The sequence below is a fragment of the Paramormyrops kingsleyae genome, chromosome 2, assembly GCF_048594095.1.
Source record: "Paramormyrops kingsleyae isolate MSU_618 chromosome 2, PKINGS_0.4, whole genome shotgun sequence".
Classification (NCBI taxonomy): Eukaryota; Metazoa; Chordata; class Actinopteri; order Osteoglossiformes; family Mormyridae; genus Paramormyrops; species Paramormyrops kingsleyae.
Window position 1 is genome coordinate 14,731,437 of NC_132798.1, and position 27,726 is coordinate 14,759,162.

Here is a 27,726-nt window from a genome sequence, read left to right on the forward strand (position 1 = left end):
AATCAGAAATAATAATAACAGACACTTTTTATTGATCACCTGGAGTCTGCCTATGAGAACGTCTAGGAGCCAATCACAGAGGGGTGCATTCAGACCAAGGTTCCGGAGCTTGGGAACAGGGACTATGGCATCCATCCAACTTCCACCGGCTTATCCTGGTCAGGGTCTCCTGGTCAGGCTACAGTACTTATGATGGGCCAAATTTAAGATTAACATTAAGATGAACTTCATTCATTCCATGTACATGTAGTGTAGTATTACATACAGTACCAAACTGACAAGGGGCACACAAAAGAAATGTGGTGCAGACCATTTTTAAAAGTACACAGCACAAAAATAAAATATCCTGAAACACAGAATATTGTGAGATGCAACTCAATTATAATTGAGAGCATTTTTGGAATACTTTCACTTATTTATTTATTCTTTTTTTGGGAGGGGGGGGGTCTTAATATTAAAGATTGTAAAATAAACTCAGCGTGGTTTAAATCACACATGCCCAAAACACTGTTGCTTCCCAAGGCACCAGATTTGATATGAACCTTATGCAAGGCCCACAAGAACTGTACTGCTACACCATACTGCAGTAATGTTTCTAAAATAAATTAAGGTGGGTGCCTGGAGAGTAACAGTGACTAATCTATGTCTTTTCCAGCTCCTCACATTCTCTACTATGGGCGTCGCTAGGGGGACTCCTCCTCTAAAATATTCTGTAGCATTCCCCCCCAAATAAATATACACTAATTAGTTTAAATAGTGTTCTCATTCATCTTCATTAAAATAAAACCTCTGTAGTAAAAGTTTTCCCCCCTCCACGTTTCATAAATCGCTATTATTATTGTTGTTGTTGTTTTGGAATTGAGTCTTCGACATCGCCGTTGAACATGAATACGTTTGTGTATTCCTTGAATCCACTAGATGGCGTAAGATTATTATTAAATATGTTATCTAATCGTAGTTCTCAAGGGCCGCAGGGTGTTTTGATGACGGGTCCTTGCTTTGATTATGAATTATTTGTGCAGTGAATCAAATTGAAGTTTAGATGGGGGCATAAAAGAACCACAAAAAACATTTACTGGATGATTTTGTTAATCTGTATAGGCATACACATTTGTATACATTGTATGTATGAATATGATATTGCATATATCCAGTGAAGGGTGTTGATGGGACACAAATGAAAGCCTAGTTTAACTGGTTTAGAACCATCAAGAAACACAGGAGATTGTTTTACTCCCGAGAGTGCAGAGTTAGCACGGCAAGTCCCGTGAGCCTGGCTGACAGCCACCGAATTGCACAACATGCTGGTGCCATGCGCCTAATTACGGTGTAGTCATCCAAATGTGCTCATGTGGCTCACGAGTTGCATAATGTACGTGTTGAGAGAATTGCTAAAAATCTATAAACTGATACCGAGATTAGTCTGCATGCGGAATAATGTTAGGGGAGCACTTTAATCTTGTCCTAAACAATGTCTCATCCCAATTATTGTAGAAAAAAGGGAAAAAAATATGTAAAAAGCATAATACAACCAACAGCGGATACAAATTGCAGGCAAAAGCGTGTGGTAAGAAAAACGACGTTACTCTTGCGCTCTTCCTGTACGTTTTGACAGGAATGAAGTTTTGATGTAGCAAAATGACCTGGTTCTGACTGCATCACAGAGCTGCCAGGTCTCACGCATCTGTCGTGACGCTCACGCTTTCAGACTCTCACGCATGAAATTGCATGGCAAATCTACGTTATTCCATTATAAACCTAAAATCAGCAATATGAAAGGAGTTGTGGTACTTTGCAAACCCTGCACACTATTTGCAAGGTAATAAAACTGCTACATACATGTAAATTCGTGTGCATATGGGCTATGTGCAGAATTGTCTCGAACTGCAAATGTCACTCCAGCCAGCTGACCAGAGTTGGCAACCCAGGCGGTATCGTTCACATTTCCTTTTATATAAATGGGCCATTTCTTAAGTAGCCTATCGTAGGTAAGGGTATGTCTTTTCCCGCTAGGGCCATCGTTTGATAGGTGTAAACAAATCGAGTAATGGCCGGTAACCCCAACTGCTCTATGGATGTTGGCCCTGCCCTCAGACCCTAAAACTTCACTCAATTACAGCACCTCCGAAATATATAAATGTAAATGGGATATAAACAAAAATAGCCTAGTAGGCCTATGTGTATGTAGCCTATAATATTTTTCAGATAACAGTTGCTTGGTTAATTAAACTCAATTCTTCTCTAACTGCCGGAATCTAATCCTGCAGTTGAAATGTTCGCGTACTGCCGTCTCTCACGCAATGCAGACACACGAGAAATACACTTGCTAAATACACCTGCTATTTTAAACAGTCGACGGATAATTTTTTTTACATATGTAGAATAGTTCTTCATTCCAACATTTAGCAAAAACTATGAATATATTTAAGAATAAATAACTTTAATTATTAAAATTATTTTTTTTAACAACATGTTAAAATATGTCACATTCCATAAAAAATACAGAAAAATACAAATTGAGAATGTGTTTGGACATTTTAAGGTACCTTTCTCCCCTTCAAAAGACCAGTAATGTATTCCAGATTAAAAACTAAAATAATAGTCGCACATGAGAAAAAGTAATTAATCCTAAGAAAAGCTTTTCGCTATATGTATATGTATGTGTCTGATCGTCATTTAAGTTCGATAGGCTAAAGGATCACATTTAACGAATAATAATATCAATTTCAACTATGTAGTTGTTTGAAAAAATAGTTAACACTTTGGTTAAATTAATACTTTAAATGCTTTTGAACCCTTGCTATTTTCCCATGACTAATTGGCACCTCATTTGTTCAGACTCCACATTCCATTCTTTTCAATTTGAGACCATGCAGAGGAATTTCCACATGTAGGCTCCCGCTTCTTTACAGCCGGGGGAGGGAGGGGTCCCCCCTCCACCCCGTATTCCTAAGGATGGACTAAGGCCAACCAAGTCCATTCTAATGGGGAGTACTCTAACGCCGGACTGAACCATGACCAAGGGGGGGATTTTCTTGTGTTTATCCATATGACTAGAAGTTTCTTCTATTAGCAATAAATTAAAGCTAACCGTCACAGTTTGCATATTATATACATATATTAGCTTTACATTATTTTGGGAATAATGTGATTGACGGTTTATACATTGATGCGATTCACCCTTCAGTACGTTGGTACAGCCCAACAGCGATTCACCCAAAAATGTATAAAGAGTAGCAGAGCGAATTAATTACACAGTCTGACTGTCGCCGTGTAGCAATGGAACAAACCGAAGTGACAAAACCAGAAACTCTGGACGATCTGATCAAAATTTTGCATCAGATCTTTTCAAGTGACAGCGTGAACGTCGAAGAAGTGCAGACTATAATGGAAGCCTATGAAAGTAATCCGCAGGAATGGATGAAGTTTGCCAGATTTGACCAGTACAGGTAAATATTGCTGTTTTTTTTTTCTTTAACGATATAGAACAAAGGGATGCAATTTATATGCAAGCATGTAGTGTAATTTTAAAAATGGATTACTTTTTACTGGGACTGTGATTTATTTTTTTGAAAACGTTTTAAGTGCCACGTAATACCAAGTTATGTAACTTCAAAACTGAAAAAAGATATATTACTTTAAACGAAAAAATGAAATTCCGGATTTTTTATGGTGAGGTGGGAAAATAATTATTAATTAATAAGTGATGCACATTTAATTGTGCCTGTCATCGTTTATTTAATCATTTACAAAAATCAAGAAGTCGTGTTCAAAGTTCTGATTTATTATTATAAGTGTTCTTGTAATTTGTTTTACAAATAAGTTATATTATCCCAATTAAACAGATTTTTTTTTTTGTGATTTATGCATCACATAACCGGCTTAACATTAAACCCCAAAAAAAATTAGTTTAAGGCATTGCAGTGTAATTGCAATGGTTTCAGGTTGAAATGTGTTTGTGATATAGAAAGGTAGTACTTTTAAAATTAGTTTTTTGGAGGGTGTGTTAATGCAAGCATCAAAACAAGATAGATGGGGGCAGCGTTGAATTGTGGTGAGTGTTTTCGGGGCAGACCTCGAATCCGACGGGTTTTTATTGGAAGAAGCTGCCGAGGGTGGGGACCAGCGCACCAATCGGAGCCTCGGTCCGCGCCCACACCCGCGGAACTGCTTAAAATAATCCGCTGTAGACTCGCCGGTGCCCCCGGGGACATTGCGAACCAATCGGTGCGGCATTACCGGTGTTCTGGGCAATTTAGTTTCCCTATGTTTCCCCTGTCGCGCGCTGATTTGTACACGGTTTCGCTGTTGTTTTCATGTCTTTTTAAGGAGCTCTTGAGGTAAACAAGCCATATATTTTAAAACATCACATGCCTTTTCGATGTTTTTTGTTTTTACAGATAATAAATGAAAGTATTTAATTCGCTGGATAGAGATATTTCTTGATGAAAACGGTATAGTATTGCTTATATAAGACTATATTATGCGTGACGATCTACTGTATTCGCATGTAATAATGTAGGCTACCTGAGTGATTTTCAGACATCTCATATACATATTTGCCTAAATATTAGGAGAAACATTATTTCCTGACATCCAGGATATTTGGTTCCCCCCTGTTAAAACAGGTATACAGCAACTCTGGGCCTCGGTACTAATAACAATACAGTATTCACATGTAATAATGTACCTGAGTGATTTTCAGACATTTCACATACCTCTTTGCTTTAATATTATAGGGGAAACATTATTTCCTGACAGACAGGGGAAACATAGGGAAACCGGAGGGCGCATCGACCGGCGGTATGCTTACGCCTCCTCTGGCTGCCTCGACCTGTCCCGCTGTCTTTTTTTTTATCACACTAAAGCAAACAAACAGAGACGTTATTCCTACGCTATGTAATATCTTTACGCCTAAGTTTGTAGAAGAAACTTTGTAATCAGTCTGTATAATATAATACAGATACAAAGTGTTTGTACCAATCAGAAGTTACATGTTTATTGAAAGGAAAGTCATTCTTTTTCAATAAACGTGAGAGACGATGACAGGTGTCAAAGACGTAAGGTTATCCGTGCCGATCCTCTTTATTTTCAGAGCTCTTCCCACTGACATCTTGACATTTCTGCCAGGGTGTGAGCTCAGTGTTTGCCTTGATCATTCATATGCTACTTGAACAATGTCAAAAATCTGCCTGAAAGTTACATGCGTGTGGTCGAAAGCTTAAAAAATTTAGTCCCGAACTCAAATACATTAATACGTTAAAAACTTTTACTAGGGTGTAATTTGTTGCGAGGGAGCTGAAGTCAGTGTGCAATCGGATTAGGTGACAAGAAAAAATCATTTGTCTGATGCTTGGGTGAATAGATCCCGAGTAGAAAGGGAGAAAATCCAAAGTAATCCTTTTGATGATGAAAAGGCGTATGTGTGGTGTGGATCCGGGAACAGGGAGTAAAGAACAGAAATAAGAGAATAAACAAAATGACAAACAAAAACGCCCAAAGGGAGACTCCAACTTCAGAATGAAACCTTTCTAACCTGCTGATACAATGAATTTTACTAAGTGAGCGTCTCCTTTAAACACCTCTGGGCTTGGACTGTGTATAACTAGCGGTGACCTAACATCGCCACTCCAATGTGGTACAAACTACATTAATGTACCTCCGATGGAACAAAAAATGTTTGACAGAGTTCATTCATTAAATTAGACTAAAAGGTACATTTTCCTACAGCTATGGTACAATTAACAGACCATTGAGGGTACAGCCCCAGCCTGGTACAAGTTGGTCCTTTTTTTTCTGGCAGTGTACCATGGCTGGTTAATGGATGGATGGCTGGATGGATATTGAAGTTATACATAATTTGAACACGTGGTGGCTGAGTAGGTATATTATTCCCTTGCCTCTCCCAGGTTGGAGGTTCAGATCTTACCTTTGCTCCTTGTGTATATAGTTTGCTCCTGGGCTATAGGGGCACTCCGATTTCCACCTGCAGGCATGCAGTTAGTTGAAATGGAATCTTTAAATTACCCGTGCCCTGTGACGGCCTGGCATCCTGCCTGAGGTGCTCGCCAACCCTGAGCCGCCATGGATAGGATCTAATATGTATGTATGACTGGATTTTTAAAACATTTACGCGATTAACAGTAACAAAGATTAACAAAGATGCGACTACCAACCATGGTCAGTGTTGAATACTAGAAAATTTTCAATTTGGAATACATCTGGGACTTTTTCCCTGAATCGTGAAATGTATATTTTGCAGTTTATATTATTTTTTTTGTAAAGTTCCCAATAAGGCTACTCCATAACAATTCCGTGGAAGTAAACTGTAGATAATCAGATGTTCTGCAGCACTTGCTGAAGGAAACAATGCCGGCCATGATGTTATCAAATCGGGAAAACAGTACGGAACTCAAGTCAGTAGCTACTTCTGTAGAATGATAATCATCTGCTTACGGGTGTTTATCTGGATGAATTGCGAGGATCGTCACATCCCAGTTGTCCCTCAAGGCTGTCTGTTGCCCCTGGCGACAAGCCAGCGCTTGTGAATATAGTCGCGTCAGCACTGGGATTTTTCACCCCCCAAACCCTCTTTTTATCTTGTTGATCTGCACATTGGCTGAAATTTTGTCAGATGTCTATGCTCAGCCCACATCTTTGTTCTAGGTACACCAGGAACCTGGTGGACGATGGCAATGGGAAGTTCAACCTCATGATCCTCTGTTGGGGTGAAGGCCATGGCAGGTAGGCGACTGCTGGATGTCTTCGCTCAAGCGATGAGAGTCTGTCCCTCATCCTCATACCCCCCCCCCACCACCCCACCCATCACTGTCTCAGACAGCTGCAGTGCCGTGAAAACAGGGCCCAGAACCAACAGCAGCAAATTACAAATAAACTCATAATTTCAAGCATAAAGTAATACTTACTACCTACAAAGCTCTTCATGGACCTGTTCCTTCCTAACCATGCAGGTTAGGAACCTCAGGTTCCGACTTCCTCATGGTACGTTACTTTAGGTCACTAGTTTAAGTCAGAGTTCTAGCGCCAAATCTCTGGAATGCCCTGCAGCAGAGTCTGCGAAATGTACAATCTATTTCAACTGTTAAGTTCCAGTTAATTACATATCTACAGGCAGCCCCCAGGTTGCAAACGAGAGCCGTTCCCTAAGTCTGTCTTTAAGTCAAATTTTGAAGTCTTTATGTTTTTCTTTGCGAATGTGGGGAAAGCATTCCCTCTGGCCTCTGTCCGGCCATGGACCCAGCTCAGTTCCTTTCTGTTCGGCGGACTCCCTGCGTCATTCCGTTCTTATGCCCAGACTGTGGTCACAAAGCCCTCCTTTTGGCAGAATCTCCACTTGCTTTGCATTTCCAATGGCGGAGAGACTCTTTGCTAGCTAGGTCTCTCGGCAGAACCCCAGGCAACAAAGGCGAATAGGCTTCACTCAGATTTCTCAGACGTCAGCTCTGAAAGCCATGAAAAAACAGCCAAAATAAAGTAACAAAAGTAGGTTTAGCTCAAACGGGTGTGGATGCTGTCGCATATATTATAGCAGAAGCCCCTTACTGGAATTAGATGCCTTGCAGGTCCCCCTCCTGCTTGCCCTGAACCTTTCTGTCCCCCCCTTGCAGCAGTATCCATGACCACACCAACTCTCACTGCTTCATGAAGATACTACAGGGCCAGCTGAAGGAGACCCTCTTCATGTGGCCGGACAGCAAGTCCCATGGCAGCATGAAGCAGAAGTCTCAGAGGGTCCTGCAGGACAACAAGTGTGCATACATCAGCGGTGAGGCAGCCACGGTCACTGAGATCACCATTCCGGGCACTAGTCTGCTTTGAAGAAATGTTATTCCTGATTCAAGATCATACTGCCAGTGAAAAATAATTGGGCACCAGTGCAGGTCAGAACAACAAAACATTTCCTTATGTAAATAGGTATGCGCTAAATTTTAAAACATGAAATTATCACACAAGGCAGCCATTCTCAATGGTCTGCATTTGTTTGTAATACTGCTTACATTCTGATTAATCTTGAGACCCAAGAAAAGGACTGAGGACCAGTTCATTATTTCCAGTGGAATATCCACTGGATAAAACTGAGAATCCTATTAATTGCATATGTGCATCCATGTGATGATACATTCGATGCTCCAGTCAGTCCGGCATGCATGAGTGCCTGATATTCATCGGTGTGCGTCTCCCTTGCCCAGATTCGATTGGTCTGCACCGGGTGGAGAACGTGAGTCACACAGAGCGTGCTTGCAGCCTTCACCTCTACAGCCCCCCTTTCCAGCACTGTCAGACCTTCGACCAGCGGACAGGACACAAGAACCCGGTGAAGTTGACCTTCTGGAGCAAATATGGAGAAAAAACTCTGCATGTAAGTACTGCCTTTTGTCACCTCAGAGGTTCTTCCAGTGATGTTCTAAGAAGACCTAGGTCCAGTGGTTCTCCAGACTAGGGGCTCTCATCTTGTGGGCTATTGTGGGGTTAGGGGGGAACATGGAATGGATCAGAGATACATTTGGTTAAGTAACAGGCTCATTTCATTTCCTGCTTTGTTGGATCACGGCCAACCTGCCAGGCTGCTGCACCAGGGATTCAGGTGAAATTGGGCATTACAAAGCAGAAGAGGATTCAGGGCCCTGCTCACTTACTGCAGCAATCAAAATGTTGGAAGGTTATTGTATAATGAATGCGCTGAAAGAAAGGATGACCACATAGAGTTCTGATAAAAGCTGAAAATGTCTCAGGGAAACGTATAGCTATTTGCTTGTGCAAAGTGCATGTGATGCTGTTTACTTTGGAAATGATTTTATGGAGGAATTATTTTCTGAGCTTTGTGGTGTTTCACAGTAGTGAGTGCAGGCTTTCGTCAGGTGAGGTAACCATCCCATCTCTGGCACTTTGGAATTACCGGCAGCTTCGGAGATATGTGTGCAAAACTGAATCCAGATGGCAAGGTTGTAACAAGGAATGGACTTTACACAAAAGTGAAGAATGCAACCCCCCCATTAGGTGGTAATGGACAGTAGTCTACAGAGCTGGATAAAAACACATGCTTGTGTTCCGGAAGACTGTAAGGAAACTTTTAACTGCAGAGATACATTTCCAGGTCGCCTTGACACCCTGATGCACTGGATTTTGTAAGAAGTATGAAAATGTTCTAGACGTTGGTGTAGACCCTTCCTGGAAATTCAGTGGGCTTCATGCAGATGGTTTCAATCCCAAACTATTGCAAGCTACTAAGGTGTTACTGGGATTTTTTTTTTCCAGTTCAGCATACGTGGGTAGGCAGGAATGTGAGGCATCTGGTTCCAGATGGTTCCACTGGGCAGGGGCCCCCGCTGGGCCAGCGTGTGCAAGCATGTCCCACCGCTACGGGCCTGGAGCAAACGGCGGCCCCCAGCCACGTTGTCGGGCCACTGTGCAACATGCTTATCTGTAGTACGGGTGCTATTTCATTAAAACAGCTACTGTCTGGCCAGAAGGCCTTGCAACATACCCCCCAACCCCAACGATAAGATTAGATAGTGAAACATCTGACTGGCTCGCTGCTGTTTGCTTTCTGCTTACCTCATTGCCCCCCTCCCCTTCTGTTTATGAAATACCTATCTGTGTTCGATATTCACTACTCCTTTTGGGGGCAGTCCGCTTCCTGTGTTGCAGGTGTGATTCGTGCCTTCACGCATAATCTTTTTCTGATTGGACGGTTACTGATACCATGTGACAAGCTTTTTGTCTTTCTTTCTTGCAGGAAACAACAGCCTCACAAGAAAACAACTGAAAGTCAGCGGTGACACATAACACAGCTTTGGGAAATCAGGCATAATGAAAGTGATTTTTAAAAAAAATCTTTTTATGAATTGAACAGTATGGTTCAAGTGGGCGTCACAAACACTGGGATTAGGCACACAGTCTAACCGCCTGCCTCTGTAATTACATGTTTATACTCTAGGGGGCATGACTGGAAGCATGGCGGAAGTCTAACCCAGGCCACACCCACCAATGGACCATAAAGCTTTGATGATCAGGTTTTTGTGATGAATATCCTTTCTTTTACAAACAATGGAGCACTTTTTCCTCTTGAGGCTTACTGACTTTTTTTTATCCTAAGATTGCTTTTTACATTCATCTAAATTATACATACATAACATTTCTTGTACATTCAGACTAAACTTATGATTTAGTGCGCTTCAAAAGCTTTGTAGCTGTAGCCATAGTCATAGCCGTTTACAATCCAGTACTGCTAATTTATTTACAGTAAATGTTATTGTTATACGTTACTTGAGCATCACGGGGGTGGGGGGGGGGGGGGGGGGGGGGGTTCAATGGCTAGTAGAGGTGGACGTCCATCAACTTGACTTTGCTCTCTCTCAGGATGTGCGGGCTGGCATTTTAATGATAGCTATATATTTATAATTCACGACATGCTGTCCAGGAACGAGCATAACGTCTGTCTTATACCCTATTACAGCAAGTTGTGATTTTGACCTGTCTTGCATGTAGCAAACATTAAAGGTTGAATATTCCATCTTTTCAGAGGCGTGTCTGAGTGCTTCGTTCCCTGTCTTTGTTCCTCCCAGTCCTGGGTCCTGCTGGTACTGAGGCTCCGGTGAGCCGCCTGTCTGCTGCTTTCCAGGCATTTTGGTCTATGAAATGTCTGCTAACCACAGCTCTCTGGCACCGGAGCTGCTTTCCCTCTTCCTCAGTTCTAAATCAGGGGTCCTAACAAACCTTCCAGGCACAAGCTATTACTAATCAAACGTTAATGAGGAGGGACACGCAGGCCTCAGTCTGACCGAGGGCTCCCAGCTGCTGCACTTCTGTAGATCACCAAAAATAACAATGCACATCCTGAAAGTGCACTGTGCTTGTCAATGTAGTCAGACAGAATAGCTCTTAAAGGTGATGGGGGACAGCCATTAAAGGGGATGGGGACATTGATGGAGACAGCCATTAAAAGGGATGGGGACATTGATGGAGACAGCTTTTAAAGGGGATGGGGACATTGATAGGGACAGACTTTAAAATTGATGGGCACATTGATGGGGACAGCCTTTAAAGGTGACGGGGACATTGATGGTGGACAGCCATTAAAGGGGATGGGAACAGAGGTTAAAGGTGATGGGGACATTGATGGGGACAGCAGTTAAAGGTGATGGGAACAGCCGTCAAAGGGGATGGGGACATTAATGAGGACAGCCATTAAAGGTGTTGGGGACAGCTGTGAAAGGTGATGGTGTCTCTCCATGTCATCATGGGATTTCCCCAAAAACATGTGAACTGCCTGTACAAATTGCCTGTAGGCGTGCATGTGTGAGTGACTGGTGTGTGTCTGCCCGACAGTGGGCTGGCACCCCATCCTCTTCCCTGTACTGCCTTGCCCCCATAGCTTCTGGTATAAGCTCTGGACCTCCTGCAACCCTCAGTATGATAAGTGGATACAGAAGATGGATGAATGGATCAGCTGTTAAAGGTGATGGGGAACAGCCATTAAAGGGGATGCGAGATTGATGGGGATAGCCATTAAAGTGGATGGGGGGCAGCCATTAAAGGGGATGGGAGATTGATGGGGATAGCCATTAAAGGTAATGGGAGATTGCTCTTTCTGGTAATAGGGCTCCTACACATCAGACTTTCAACAGCCCTGAGTAAACAACACATTCCAGAAAGACATCTAGATGTGGACAACTGTTACAGACAGGCCTGATTATCCTAAGTAACAATCCAATCTGATTGCTGTTATCCCCTTACCTTAGAAAACATTCCACCGATAACTATGTCTCTGTGAGATAATCCCAAACGGTAGTCATCATATGGATTTAATTCTGTTTTTGATATTTAACATATACAAAATAACGCCTGTTCCACAATTCGGAGAGAAATAATTCATTATTAGATTACCAATAAACAATTCAATTTACAATCTGACCAAGTCTCCCTTCGTCAATATCTAAGCACACAAAGTTACTGAAGTTGCGGAAGAAAACAGTGAATATTTCGAAGTCAAATTATCCTTCATCTATCTCAATGACTGGTATTTCCTATTTAACGATGCATCATGGGAAACCAGAACCAAACCAGAGATTCCAACAAATGCAATGGATTTTCTAAACGCTTGTCCTGATCAGGGTCATGTTGGATCTGAATCCAAAATGAGATTCAGAGATTTTAGCCTAACCGATAAATGTGTTGTGGATGGAAACCGGAGTACTCGGAGGGAGCGTGCCCAATACAGGAAAAACATACTCCACACACTCAGGGGATTTAAAGTCCATACCCCGGAGGTGTTACAAAGGCAGAGGGTGCGACCTGTGAGACACAAGCCTGACTTTGGCGAGACATGTGCAGTGACTCGACAGCTCAGCGGCAAACGTCTTACCAGATAACCATTAAGGTTTCAAACAAAATCGCGGATCATAAAGGAAAAACAGCTTAGGAATGGTTACATAGGCTCCATGCTAAGCCTAGTTCATCCAATGCCTATTTTGTAAGTGACAATATTTATGGAAAATGAATCGCACAACACACCCTGCAGATATTAAGATTCAAATCCCAGTATAAGATTACAACACCCACTCATCCCAATTTAGGGTGCCTGTACTGATGACCATATGTGTGTGTGTGTGGATTGTATTACGGTGCATCTACTGTACTGTACATCTGGATTGTATTTATATCCGTCTTTCATGTATACGTGGCCAATACTCGTTATATGTGACCCACCCAGCAATCTCTGAGGTAAGGGCCAATTACAGCCTAGTGCCCCCCCGGGGACGGGTTACTGTGGTTTGTGGCAAACGTGCACATTCCGCTGCTGGAAACCATGTACTTAAGCGCATGCAAAGAGACCTTGAAATGTAAAAGGGCGAAAACAAAGCAGGAGGAAAAACAGAACAGGGAGTTCTTGTTGCTGCGGAGAAAAGAACTGCGTAGGGTGGATTTACGACACGTCTCCAAAACGAGGCGCTTCAATCGTGGCAAATTAATTATTTGGCAACTAGGCGTTGTCCTCTGTGGTATATGCCGCCTGTCCCTCAAATCTGAATAGATCGCTGTCAATTGCCGATGTAAATCTTATCGTTTTATACGTGACGGTCTGGGGAAAAAGAAGAGTTTGCCTGCCAGCTGCCTCGGCTCGTGTGCTCTAGTCTCTCCCTGCGTGATCATCTTATTTTTCCGGGATACTGATCGCGTCCTCAGCGCAATCCGAAGCATCGCATTAAATGCTCGTTCGACGTGACTTACGAGCGCCTCTCGCTTTTGCCCATATGACTGTCTGGTATCTGGGCAATGTTGGCATGCAACCAGCTCCGGAGCGCTCGCACGCCGGGGGTTCCTGCCTTTAAATTTGGCTCTTACTCAAGTCAGGCTGAGGAGATCGTTGCAATACTCTGGCCACCTGCCACCAATATTAGCTAATATTACCACAGGACCAACTACTTAACACAGATACTTGTTTTCGTTTGTTTGTTTTCTGTAAAAATGGGGGGTATTCCATGAAAGTAGCTTAAAAAAGACAGACTCAACCTACCCCCATCTCTAAACTTAGCCTGACGTCGTTCCACGAACGCAGTTCAGTTTGGGTGAGGGTAAAACGCGGAATTATATGGCACTAGAAACTGAATATGAATTTTGTATATTTGAATCTGCAGTTATCCGCATTACGAAACTGAATCTGAATTTAATAGTTTGAATCTGAATTCCAGTAACTCGAAATAACATTTATCCTACCTCGAAAAATTCAGTTCACAAACTCAATTTCAATCTAGTGTGACACACATCCGGGTCCTTGAGAAAAAGTAATCGACCGCAGATTTACAACGCAACTCATTTCCACGTTTACTGCAGTTCTGCAGGTCGGGGTAAAGAGGAGGCGTGTGCCGGGATGTCAGAAAAACAAATGCTGGATTCGCAGGTTTGTCATTACCTTATGATACATATGAGAATAAGCTTTATATACACAAGCGATAGCATAAACATTAACCATACGTCTGGTTAGTATATGGTAGTATATGTAGTTAAATGAAAGATTTCTGGCACTGCTAATTTATGTTAGTATAGTAGACTAACGCAAAACTAGCTAGGGATATGAATTTTACTTGTAGTTTAGTTTAAGTTATGGCTCGCCTGTTCATCTCGTGTGGCTTTCTAGCAGTGTTTATGCTAAATATCTTTTAAAATATTCATCTCGCCGATATGAGGCGGAAATCAGTAATGATTTTATGTGAGTATGCAATATTATTTAGCACTTCATAATGCATAGAGAATGTAAATATGACCAATAAAGTTATGTCCATGCAATGACATTTTTGTGGTGTTCTTGACTCTTTTCCTTTCTTAAACACCTGCATTACTAGTGTGTTTTGGTAATGAAAATTGCCTATAACTGATTACATAAAACATTACATTTTTATGGAGAAAAAACACTGAATATGAAATATTAAGCAAATGTGTTTACATCCGCGATACACTCAAAATGGTGAATGGGGCGTGTTAAACAGTGCAGACACGTAACTGACAAAGACCGATGCAAGGTTTGCTACTGAAGGAAGGGATTCGCAAAAATTCACGGCTGGGTATTTAAAAAAACACAACTAGACAAGGTCATGCCACCATTATGTTCAGCCGAGGGACCAAATAGTAAAAGAGATGATTGACAAACATCATCTAGTGGTGTTGATCAAGGGAGAAAACAACGATGGTGAATGGTTGAAGAAATGATGATGCTTAAGTGACGAGATATTGTTACACGATAAGAAAATGTATAAAAATTAGTGTAAAACAGTATTGGACACACTCCTGCAGGGTGTCCAGCCTTGGCTGTAACCTCACTGTGGCAATAAAGGCTGAATCTGAAGATCCACACAAGCGGCTCCTAACTCCTGATTGGCGGGGAAGAAAAAAACACAATACGAATGCATCGATACACATACCCCTGTATCGATCTAAATGTAAAGTTATAAAGCGGGTTTGAGGTGCTATGCGTCTGCTCTGCTGCATGTCTACAGCGCTCTCTGTGTACTGTGCTAATAACCGGAAGCATTAGTTGGACTGGCGTTTAATATGGTGATCTGTATAAGCAGTGCTCAAAGTGCAGAAATAAAAGTGTCGCTACTGTATTGACCGTGAGAACGGCGGCGGGGGTGTTGGGAACAACAGAACCGCCTCAACAACACTGTCGGTAGTGCACGCGGTGCCCCGCCACTCTCGCGTGACGCTTGTCTCTGAGTAGCAGAGTACTGGCAACTTGTGAGAGTTGGTGGTACGATAAAAATTAAGATTTAACAGTGCCGGTGTTCTGACAAAACATCCTACCTATCGAGACGTGCTATCGAGCCTTTCTGCGCATGTGCAGTTCCACCGTCTTGGGATTAGGTTAGGTTTTAGGACTTAGGGTTAGGGTTAAGGTAAGAGTTTTAGGGGTTTTTGGGTGGTTAGGGTAAGAGTTAGTGTTAGGGCTATCGATTAGCACTACGGTAGGATGTTTTGATAAGCCAAATCAGAAGCCAGGAACCACTCGTGTAGATCCAAATTCAGTCTTTTTTGCAACAATGAAGTTACAACCAAGGCTGGACACGTAGAAGTGTGTCCAATATTGTTTTACACCAATTTTTATATGGTGTAATCATGTAACAATATCTTGTCACTTGAACATCATCATCTCTTCAACCATTCACAATCATTGTTTTCTCCCTTAATCCACACCCCTAGGTGATAAGTTTGTCCATCATTTCTTTTACTGTTTGGTCCCTCAGCCGAACATAATGCATGGTGGCGCGATCATCCCCACTTGGTTTTTTAAAAATGGTCAGCCATGGACTTTTCCTTCAGTAGCAAACCTTGGCAGCTTCAGTCTGTTGCACATTGACTAACTAGAGGGTTGATAATACATTTGTCCTTCAACATAGTGATAAGGTATAACAGTAATAAAGGTGGATATTCATAGATTCTGGACTAAGATAAAGTAGCTAACAAAAACTCAGGCTAATATGAGGTGCAAATACATACTTAGTTGATTACATTGTGTTGATTATATTATAATGATTACATTGTAATGATTACATCATGGGTATTTGGAATGCTTATTAATAATATCATAATACTTATATTCTACGTTATATAGTGCTACATAATATTCCATACCCTCTCCAGAAATGCCTTGGCGATGATGACTGGCTGGATATCAGTTTTTATTTTTCCTGAAATCAATAACCAGCTGCTTTGTTTTTTGTGGTGAGGAGCAGGTATGACTCTGACAGCCGCTCCACCTCATCCCTGAATGCCAGCTTACTCTCCTTGCCCGAGATGAGTCCGATCACCATCGTATCATCTGTGAACTTGATGATCTTGTTGTTGGTGTCCGTGGGGACACAGTCATGTGTGAAGAGGGTGTAAAGAAGCGGGCTGAGCACACAGCCCTGTGGTGACCCGGTGTTGAGACCGAGAGCAGTGGAGGTGTGGGAACCCAGTCTGACCCTCTGGGAGCGACCTGACAAAGTCCAGTATCCAACTGCAGGTGAGTTATGGGAGTCTGCCAGTTTAGACACCAGTTGTTTTGGGAGGATGGTACTAAATGCCGAGCTAAAGTCCACGAAAAGCAGTCTGGTGTAGCTCCCCTGCTGCTCCAGATGGGTCAGGGCAGTGTGAAGGGCTACTCATGTTGTGGTAAAAGGAAAACAATCCTAATCTTAATGTATTTGAAACACTAATATGAGGTCTTGTTGAAGGCAATGGTGAGACCATTTCATCATGCCATATCAAAGTTTATTAAGCCAAAGGAGCACAAACCATAGTCAAACCGCTGGATGATAACATGGTCTGGCTTTGTGCCATCGCGCGCAGGATGGAGATGTGGTTTGAGGAGAAGCGTGAACTTCTGTGGTGTTGTTCATGCCCCTTCCATTTAAGATCATCATTTTCAGCCGACACTTGTGAAATGTAAAGGTGATTCCCGTTAATGACACGTAATTGATTTAGAAGAAGCGTCAGAAGTGCGGCTCGCTCATTTCCGGTCTGTGAAAAATAAGCATTGGTTTATAAATGCCTTTTACAGGATTTGCCCAAACTTATGACCAACGACATACATCACTTTTGTAAATGGGTGATTCCTGTTTTGGACCACATATTTGGCTGTCTGTTTTCTGAAAATTGGAATGATTGTATTTTATGGTTTAAACATTTTGTCAGGACTATACCATACTTAGCTATGAGGAATGCATGTTTGCCAAGCTCAGGGGTTGAAAATATTATATTATATTTCTCCAGACGTTTTCCACCCTGTTAGGGACATGTACATGGTAATCACAGAGTTTAAATAATATACAAGTGAAACAATACTGAGCTTTTCTGGGATACAATGTGTCCCTTTTGCTATGATAAATGTTTCATTCTTGTAGCATTAACAGTTTTAATTTTATGAAGAGTACAATGTCAGAATAATGGAATCTGTGCATTTTTTTGTCCCCATTTTGTTGTCTTGTATGAGGAATTTTATTAATTAGAAATAAAAGTATATGTAGATGCATTATATGTACCTCATTTAACAAAACAATATACAAATATACCAAACATTTACTGTTGTGATTAGAATATTTTTTTAAATCATTGCCTAACAGGGTGGAATAGAATATAACAGGGTGGAACCGAGTAGGCCTCTTAACAAGTAGATTCACAAGACAATACTACTACTACAACTAATAATAGTAGTAATAATAATAATACTGTAGTAACATAAATAATTAAGAAATACACTCATAAAATAATAATAAAATAATAATAATAATAATACTTTTTCATTATACCATTATTATTCATTATCATACACAAGAAATACACTCAAATAATAAATCTACAGGTCATTTTAATGAAAATAATAAATATTCTTGTACAATGTCTACTCAGTAGGCTGCATATCCCATACATAGCCTAACAGGGTGGAACCTAACAGGGTGGAATATTTCTAGCTAATTTAGCTCTAGCTCTTTGAGTGAGCATCATTTAGCTAGCACACACTCTACAGCTGTTCAGCATTTAAATAGCTATTTTTAACATGTTTTTAAAAATATTTTTTCCAGTAAATATTTCATATAATATATACTAACAGGGTGGAACTTTAAGGGTGCCTCAAACCGGTGTGTAATATAAAATTGAGAAAAATACAGGAAAGAGTGACAGTTAAAGCTTACCTTAGTCTTCCAGTTGAATTCCCCCCCCAAAAACAAATTATGTCACTTCCTGGAAATGGCTGATAGTGTATGCATGTGGCAATGAAGTAACTATGAACATCCCCAGTCATTCTAGCGGAGAACGTTTATCTTAGTATGTTCTATATGTGCTTAAGTACACATTGCGTTAATCTGTTTGCTATTCTTAGTGTTAAACAGAAACACGGGAACAGGAGAGGTTGCTGCTTCAGATCCATGAAGAAGCACGACAAACATCATAGTGTAAAAGTATGGCAGCACTGGTACTTTGTCAGAGTTCTAATTAAAGCTGTTCAATATTCAGATTTGTGTTATATAGACTCATCAAAGCTTATGATAAACCGCCATAAAACGAGCCACGGAGATGCTGCAGCAAACGCTTTCAGACAATGTTGTGAAAATACGCTGTATGAATAAAATTGAATATTTAGATACAGTATTATACTGTATTATATAGCGTATTTTAATTATACACAGTTAAGTAATTTAATTTGTACAGTACTGTAATTTAAAAGCGTTTGAAACGGTTGTACTATATTTTGCAATCAAAATTAATGACGCTGTCCGTTTTATTACCTTTTATTAATGTAAGAAATATACACGTGTCAGTTAGACTGAGACATGAAGAAGAAAAAATCGGTTATGATGATCATCCGATTATAATGATCAATTTCGCCCAGGCAGACGTGTTCATTATAAGCGGTAAAGTAAAATATGGCAATAAATTATATGAAATGTGAGTATAAACTTAAGAAATTATTATTGTTGTTTTTTTAGCTTCTGAAATACAAGTTTATCTTTTCTTGCGCTCATATAGTTACTTAAACCTGAAGCAAGTGAGCCGTATTTCGCACTGGCGGATATGACGTCACTGCTTTATGTGCAAAGAGCCCATTAGGTGGGAACCGTGGGAACGGTGGGATCCTGCTAGGACATGATGATGATGATGATGATGATGATGATGATGATGATGATGATGATGATAATGATGATGATGATGATGTGAAGGACACTCGGTCTTGTCATTAAGGGACTTACGGGACACAAGAGCTCAGAGTCCGCAGCTGCTGCTGGACTTTAAAAACTCGGTAACACTTTACTTAAGGGGGAATACATAATGTAGTAAGCGCCCCTTGCTTAATCTATTAATTAACCAGAAACTATAGGCCTAGGTGTTAGTTTCATACTGATCCCATGTTCGTTCATCATTAATCATAACGGTTCATGTATTTCATGCACTTCATTTGTTCTTGATTTGTCCTTGAGTAGTAACTGAGTTACCAGTTAAGTTACTTGTATACCGTCAAGGTGGACGTTTTCGGAACTTCAGTCTAATTGTTTTGCCTGATCATTATCGTTTCATTACGGGAATTATGATTGTATTACCTTGATATAGGCCTACGGATATTATATTAATATGTGTGGATTAAAAGGGTCGGGAAGCAAGAACCGATAACAGCCAGTAATCTCCGGTGTTCATCTATACATTTCCCAGAATGGTATTTTGTTGTTATTAACCTGTTGGTTTGATTTGTAAAAGTAGGCCTATATTATAAAGATGATCGCGCTGTGTGGTTGGTTTAACGGCGTTTGGTAACGTTCACTTAATGATGTCTCGATCATTTCCGTACCTACTTCTGGTTCTACGTCACAGTTATGAACAGCTTGTGGACATTAATAAAAAAACAAAAAGTTACGATTTAGACAATCAGAACTATAGAATGATAATTAAAAGCTGTAAGCTTTTTCTATCCTTCCTTTTTGTCTGTTCATGCATTTGTTTTTTTAAACAGAGGAAGATAATCTTAATTATCACCACGAGCAAGGATGGGCAGTAGGCCTATTTCTGAAACATGAATTTAAAATGCGTATTTTAAATACAAAATTGTATCTTGTAATTTGTATTTTACTCAATAAAAAATGATTTTGTAATTTGTATCAAAATACTTTGATGTTCAGTATTTTTGTTTTTTTCTTGATGCGAGAAATATTTTCCCAATTGTGTATGCGTGAAGACTTCACGTGTGCAGAACGTTTGCACATACAGGTGTAGGAAGTTTAATTTTTTCAGACATTTTAATGAATGGTCATTAAAGCCAATAGTTGATCACCTGTGTTGAACCAAAAGACTTACAAGCTGTATTCAGGCCTTTTTGTGTTTAAAATTTTTTAAATTCCTTTAAATTGTGCTTGTCATTTTACATTTTGTTGTTTTGCATTATATGCATCTGTGGTGCAAAAAGGAAGTATTGAAAAATAAATTACAAACAAAAAAAAAAATCTTTCTGAGTTTGTTTTTACTACCTTTTCACTTGATTGATTTCCCATTATCTGAGTGTTCATGTGAGTAGAATATTAAAGACTGAATGATTAAAGAAGAATGTTTGGTTTCAGATTTGTATTGTGTCTCTTTAAGCACTGAAAAAATGTTGCTCTTATGCTTGCCTGTTTGAGTCAGTCTGCTTGTGAAGGAACAGGCTGATACAGAAGTATGATACATTAAAAATACAAAAATATATACAAAAATATTTTTTGTATGCAAAATAATGTAGTTTGTTTTGCTTGGTGGCTGTATTTTGTAGTTTCTTTTGATACACTTACAAATAGGGTATTTTATATTTTGTTTCAAAATACATTTTGATGTATTTCCGCCCATCTCTGATCACTTGGTGATCGTGACTGGTTTGGGCGTAGTCTCTGGAACATGCGAAAGATTTAACTGCCTGTTTTGTCCTGTCATTGTTGCTTCTTCCAAAACTATGCCACTCTGAAATCTGGCATTTTATTTGGTTTCCCAAATTCCAGCACAGTGTTTCAAGTGCACATTATAATTTAAAATAATATCTGCAACACAAATATGCTAAAAGTATGTTGCGGGGGAGCCATGTTTTGTCATGTCTGACAAATTAACACTTGAGTCCATTTTCAAGTTTAATTTCAAATTGGCCCTGGTATGCGTGCGATTCCATCAGCAGTGTTAACAAAGTCCAGCGGCTTCATCCTTTAATCAACCAATCAATTTGTATTAAGCCCCATAGACAAAAGCCTCTAGTGCTGAATCAGCCAATAATTTATTGAGCTTGAGATAACACAGTTGCTGGATGTACAATGTGTGTGTAATAACTGAGGTTATTAAAATGATTGGGGGTATTAACTTTGCCATCAGAACCATGTCACACCATGTAGCAGATTAGGTGCAACTCCATCTGCCAGCCTTTCACGTTAAGTCTAAGGGTATCTCCATGACCTGGATCACTGTAGGAGAATTTTGGGTTGGCACTGGGTCGTCAACGGTTCTAACAGTGTAAAGGGTGCATCCAGAGGGATACAGGAGCTTAGAGTTTGTGTCACGTGTGTTCAGCTGTTTACCAGACACTTCCAGGCAGGGACAAAGTTCTTTGTGGGATATCACAGATAAGGCTGCAGTAACATACGGGGCTCTGCTAAAATCTGCAGTGCTTAGCGAAACTGGGCCCTGTTGTATCAGCCTGGAGCCAGCAAGAGCCTGGTCCTAGCTGATGCCCAGAAACGTACACCATCAAGGCCGATGCTGGCGTCGGGGATGGTGGTGGCCAAAAGTCCACTGTGACCAATCCAGGACAGAGAGAGACCCAAAAAGTTCTGTGTCCAGCTGCACGTAGGTTGCCTGAACTGCAGGGTGGCTGTGCATTCAGCCAAGTGTCACTGGCAGCCTATTGATTAGCGGGGGAGGGTTACTGAGGGGCATGTTTGTGTATCTGGCTTGGAGATCACAGATCGCTCAGTCCAAATGAAGTGAGGACACAGACAAAAACAATGTGCAGACTAACAGCTAAAACTGGGGCCAAGCACCACACAAATCACAGCACAGCTGGTGAAGACGCACATCCTTGTGCAAATTAGTTGAAACAAGTTCAACGTCAATATTTCAATATATAATATGACCTCCTCGGTTTTTCAGCAGCATTTGGATGCAATTTGGCATAGAGTCCAACAATTTTGAGCAGTCTCTGATGATCTTGGGGTCGCAGTGCCATACTTCAATTAACACCTGAATCACCTTAAAAGATAACACCTTATCTTTTGTGGTATAGTCCATTCCACGAAGGCGCTGCTTGCAGATTGACCACAGATTCTCTATAGGGTTTAAATCGAGAGAGTTTCCAGGCCAGTCAAGTGCCTTGATTTTCTTCTTGTTGATAAAATTTGTTAACCTTTTTTGACATATGGCACAGGGTTATATCATGCTGAAAGATGCCCGACCAGTCAGGAAATGTAAACAATGATGAGATTTCCTACATACGATCATGTAACCCCAAGCCACTTAAAAAGTGACTAATGAAGGCATATTGCTGGCTTTTCAAAATGAAACTGAAAAACACATTGTGTAAAAAAAAAAAACACTACTTATTTCAATTAATTTGCATGAGAGTGTATATTGGGTATACATTAGTTTGACATGTGGTTATTGATCACAGAATTGGTAAAAACAAAAATCAGTTTAATCTGCCTCCCCAGCACAGGTGAATATTAGGACAAAAATCAATAGCAGAACACCAATGAAACACTGGGGAACATGACAGTCAGATGATTGTTCTGACCATATATGAAATGGCACTTTCAATGACAGAATAAAGGGTTTATATTTATTTTTTAATAAATAAACCACCTTATAAGAAATGTATAGCATTAAGTCGTTGACATAACAAGATGCTTTTGCACTGACTCGCGTTCTGCATTTGTAATTCACTCCACATCAGAATGTAATTATTACAGCAGGATGCAAAGGCCATACTGGGCAACATGACAGTCAGTGATTACATAATTGTCCTGGTCATATATGAAATGGCACTTTGTTTCTGAGAAATACGGCATGGTAAAAGAAATGTCTTGCATTAAGTCGACATGACAAGATGCTTTTGCAACCAGCTGATGTTCTGTAGTTGTAACTTCACCCCATATCAGGATGTAATTATTAACCTTCATTAAGTTATTTTGACCAGATTAATAGCTTTGTATATGAACTAACTGATAACATAATAACATAACCAGTGGGCAGACATTATATCTTTCCATTAGTCAAGATGTAGCTTGATTCTGTTTCATTTAAATTTTACAAATGAATTAGATAAATTGGGCTTTAAAAATCAGATCTTAACTGTTGCTTTTAAAAACTATGAGTTCTGTAGAACTGAAGTGGTATGTTATGTTAGTATAGCCTAAATCTTAATTTTACATGTAATTCATATGTGCAAATATATCAATGCATATATTCAATATATCAATATATTGGAACTATGAAATTCTACACAAACAAGTAAGAGCCCTTGTTATAATTATAAATCAAGAACAAATTAACCTTTGAAAGCGTTTTCCAATAATTAAATTGCAGTGATTGCGGGTTCTTCACTGACATCTAGTGGTCAAAATGGAGTAACACATTAACTTACATTACAACCACAGGTTCTTGGAACAAAAATAATATGTGGGCTTTGGAGCAAGAGCTGCATTCACCCACAGATTCAGCAGCTGTAGTAGATAGTGTTGCAAATACAGGTCGGTACGTTTCACAGTTGTGGGGACACTAAAGGGCAACTTAAGGCAATCAATATCTCCAGCCTCATTGAAAGTATTTGAATATTCAGGCTGAAGAACCCTGATAACTAGGAGGAGTATTAAAGTCTTGATCACTTAATGTAAATAGATTACTGTTTGACTGATCTTAGTTTAAACCCACAGATGATAATGCCATTGAAATTATTCTTGGGACTATACTGGCAAGTCTTCTGTGTTTCTTGCTAAATTTACAACCAAAGTACTTGTTTATCAAAGTTACTAAGCAAAACCCACCTTTTGACTTTGTAGATAATGATAAGTTACTGAATAACATCCAACCATGTGATGAATGTCACGCTGCAGCATCTGAGCACCATCCAGTGCTAATGTTTATTTTATACTGTTATTCACAATAATCAGAAGCAAAATCTAAGCCACTGAAAACGTGCCACACTTTTTTTTTTTGCCTCAAATCAAGTGCATCTTTTAATGATTGCCTTTGTTCTTTCTACACGGTTGTATCATATCTTATCACGCTGGCTTCTTAATCTGGCCTATCTTCTCGGAGTGAAGGGCACATTACCTCAATCAGGTGCTTTTCTCCAGAACATTACACATTGTAATTTTTAATATTACATCCTGTACTGGGCGTAATATTTAATATTACACCCTGTACTGAATTCCTTTATTTCGTTTTTTTCTCACTTAGTTGATAAGTCAATCTATCAGTTACTCATAACCAGAATTTAATGGAGATAATCTTTACTGCTTTTGAAAGGTGTTTCCTTTATAGTTACATAATAATTATAATATGCTTATTATGCTTATATTTGTAAAGCACCTTTTATTCATCATGCTGATCGTTTACCATGAAAAGGCATAAAACATCTAGAATATGAATTAAAAATAATGACCGTATTTTAATAACAATACTTTTAAAAAGAACCCACTGTGGGCAATGGCATGAGACAGTTTGATATGTGGGGATGACTTATTAACGTAAATACAAGGGCATATTTATTGGGGGGTGGATGAAGCCAAATTAAATACTGGGGTACATGATAGTAGTTAATTGTGTGAGAAAAGAACTATTAAAATAGAACAAAGATAAAAACACAAAATTGAATAAAAAAATTTGGGCTTACCAAAAGTTAATAGTTTATGTTCAAATATTATATTATGATAAATAACTGGTGAAAATATAATGAAAGAACTTGGTCAACATCTTCTGGATACGATCACAGATATGAAATTAAACCAGTACGCCACCTGTTCTAAACAGAAATTAAAGACGGTTGTTTTAAAATTGGTTTACAGGAATTTGTAGAACTTTGCAGTTTCTCCTAAGATTTTACTCAAACTCGAAAGCCTGAAAATCTGTGCAGAAAAGGGCCGTAAAAACTGCAGCCACTTCCGAATGCATTTAAATCGATGTGATACTAATAGCCCAGTGATTCACTTTCCTTACATAGTATATTGGTCAACTGATGATGTAGTAGTTAATGGTGATTTGGTGCGTCTCTCGCTGTTGCAACCTACAGATATATTTGTACAGCGCCATGTATCAAAATAAGAACACTTTGTGATTTTTTTTTTTTAGTGCGACACGTAAAATGTTACAGGCCGACTAATATGTCTTTTTCAGGCTGCGTGAGTTCTTGTTCGTCAGTTTCCATGTTGATTCTTTGACTGAACTGAATAAGCTGAGCATATCACATAAAATGTTGGTCGGTCGAGAAACGGACATACAATTAACAGTATTATTTTGAAACGGGTTGTTAATATTTACCTAAAACCTATTTAAGTTAAGAGTGAAACAATAACACAATCACTACGTACGGCTTCGTTATAATGTAACTACGCCCGGGTGGCGGCTTCTTAGTGATCACTTCCGGGTCGGTACGTCATTCGCGTGTTGCAGGCGCGGTTATGTCAGTTATCAGTAAGAAGTAATTATTGAAGACTTTCAAAGACATATTTCCACATTCCAACTAGACTGAAAATTTGGTTGCGGATAGACGTCACAATTTTTGGCAGAATTTTGCTGATTATGGTTGAAAGTCTTAAAAGAATAATTTACCCTGCCTCAGTTCTACATATCCCTCCAAAGATCATAAGAAGAAACCCTGTGGAGAAACCTCATGTCAGCCGCCTGTATTCTTGATCTCTTTCTTTCGGTCATTACCCATAGCTCATTACCATAGGTGAGGGTAGGGACGAAGATGGACCAATAGATCAAGAGCTTTTCTTTCCAGCTCAGTTCTTTCTTAGCCACTGCAGATGCCGCTCCAATTCATCTGCCCAGCTCTTGATCTCGCCGATCCTCACTTGTGAATGAGACCCTGAAATACTTGAACTCCTCCACTTGAGGCAGTACCTCCTCCCTGACCTGAAGAGGGCAATCCACCCGTTTCCGGCTGAGAACCATGGTCTCGGACTTGGAGATGCTAATCCTCATCCCCGCCGCTTCACAGTTGGCTGCAAACCGCCCCAGAGCATGCTGGAGGTCCCCAGCAGATGAAGCCAACAGGATGACATTGTCCACAAAAAGCAGCGAGGCAATCCTGAGGCCACCAAACTGGACACCTTTAACACCCTGGCTGCGCCTAGAAATCCTGTCCATAAATATTATAAACAGGACCGATGACAAAGGGCAGCCCTGGCAGAGCCCAACCTGCACTGGAAACATGTCCGACTTATTACCGGCAATGCGGACCAAGCTTCTGCTCCGTTCATACAGGGACCGAATCGCCCACAACAGTGGACCCCGAACCCCACACTCCCGAAGCACCCCCCACAGAGCACCTCGAGAAACCCGGTAGTAAGCCTTTTCCACGTCCACAAAACTCATGTAGACTGGATAGGCAAACTCCCAGGCCCCTCCACTACCCTCGCAAGGGCATTTAGCTGGTCCAGTGTTCCATGCCAGGACAAAAACCGCATTGTTCCTCCTGAATCCGAGATTGGACTATCGATCTCACCCTCCTCTCCTGTAGCCCGGAATAGACTTTCCCAGGAAGGCTGAGAAGTGTGATCCCCCTGTAGTTGGAACACACCCTCCGGTCCCCTTTCTTAAATAAGGGGACCACCACCCCGGTCTGCCAATCCAGCGGCACTGTCCCTGACCTCCACGCACTGTTGAGAAGGCGTGTCAGCCACGACAGCCCCACAACATCCAGAGCCTTCAGGTACTCCGGGCAGATCTCGTCCACCCCCGGGGCCCGGCCACCACGTAGCTCTTTAACAACCCTGGCCACCTCAGCCCCAGTGATGTGCAAGCCCCCCCAGCACCCTCGGGCTCTGTGCCCTCAGATGTCTCAAAGGCAGTGTGCGTAGATGTATCTGAGGCAGAATTGAGGAGGTCCTCAAAGTATTCCTTCCACCTCCAGGTGATGTCCCCAGGTGAGGTCAACTCAGGTGAGGCCTCCCCACTATAAGTAGTAGGAACCAGGAGCTGCTTCCCGCTCCTGATATTCCAGATGGTGTGGCAGAACCTTTTTGAGGCTGACCGAAAGTCACTTTCCATGGCCCCACCAAACTCCTCCCACACCTGAGTTTTTGCTTAAAAAGAACAGTAGTAATAGTGCAAAAACAGAATAACAAAATAAATCTAACAAATAACTATAATAGATATAATAAAATAACAGATAATTAGTGCAAGTGGTTATGAAAAGTGACTTGGTGTTTGTGCCATGGATAAAATGAGATAGTGGCTTGTGATGGGGGGATGGAAACAAACATTCAATAGCATATGGGTGAGTAAATAAAAAGCAGATGAGTAATATACCTATATTTTGTAGTGATGGTGATATATTTTGTTTAATTTAGTTTTCAAGGTATAAATCTTGTATGAAACTTAGCACATAATTGTGGTATACTGTTTACAATTTGCATAGTTCTGTTTGATAACTGTATTGGGTGTTGATTTAAAAAAAAAAATTTAAAGAAAAAAAAGTCGGTTATCACTTCCGGGGTAGTACGT

General features: G+C 40.5%; 1 protein-coding gene across 1 annotated transcript; it reads left to right on the plus strand.

The window, feature by feature from the left end:
* Positions 1–3,235: 3,235 nt before the first annotated feature.
* Positions 3,236–10,302, plus strand: cdo1 (cysteine dioxygenase, type I). The gene is made up of 5 exons (XM_023836520.2): positions 3,236–3,449; positions 6,667–6,744; positions 7,629–7,786; positions 8,211–8,380; positions 9,758–10,302. Exons 1-5 carry the CDS (start codon positions 3,280–3,282, stop codon positions 9,785–9,787), a joined length of 606 nt encoding a protein of 201 aa, XP_023692288.1. The 5' UTR covers positions 3,236–3,279; the 3' UTR covers positions 9,788–10,302.
* The last annotated feature ends 17,424 nt before the right edge of the window (positions 10,303–27,726 follow it).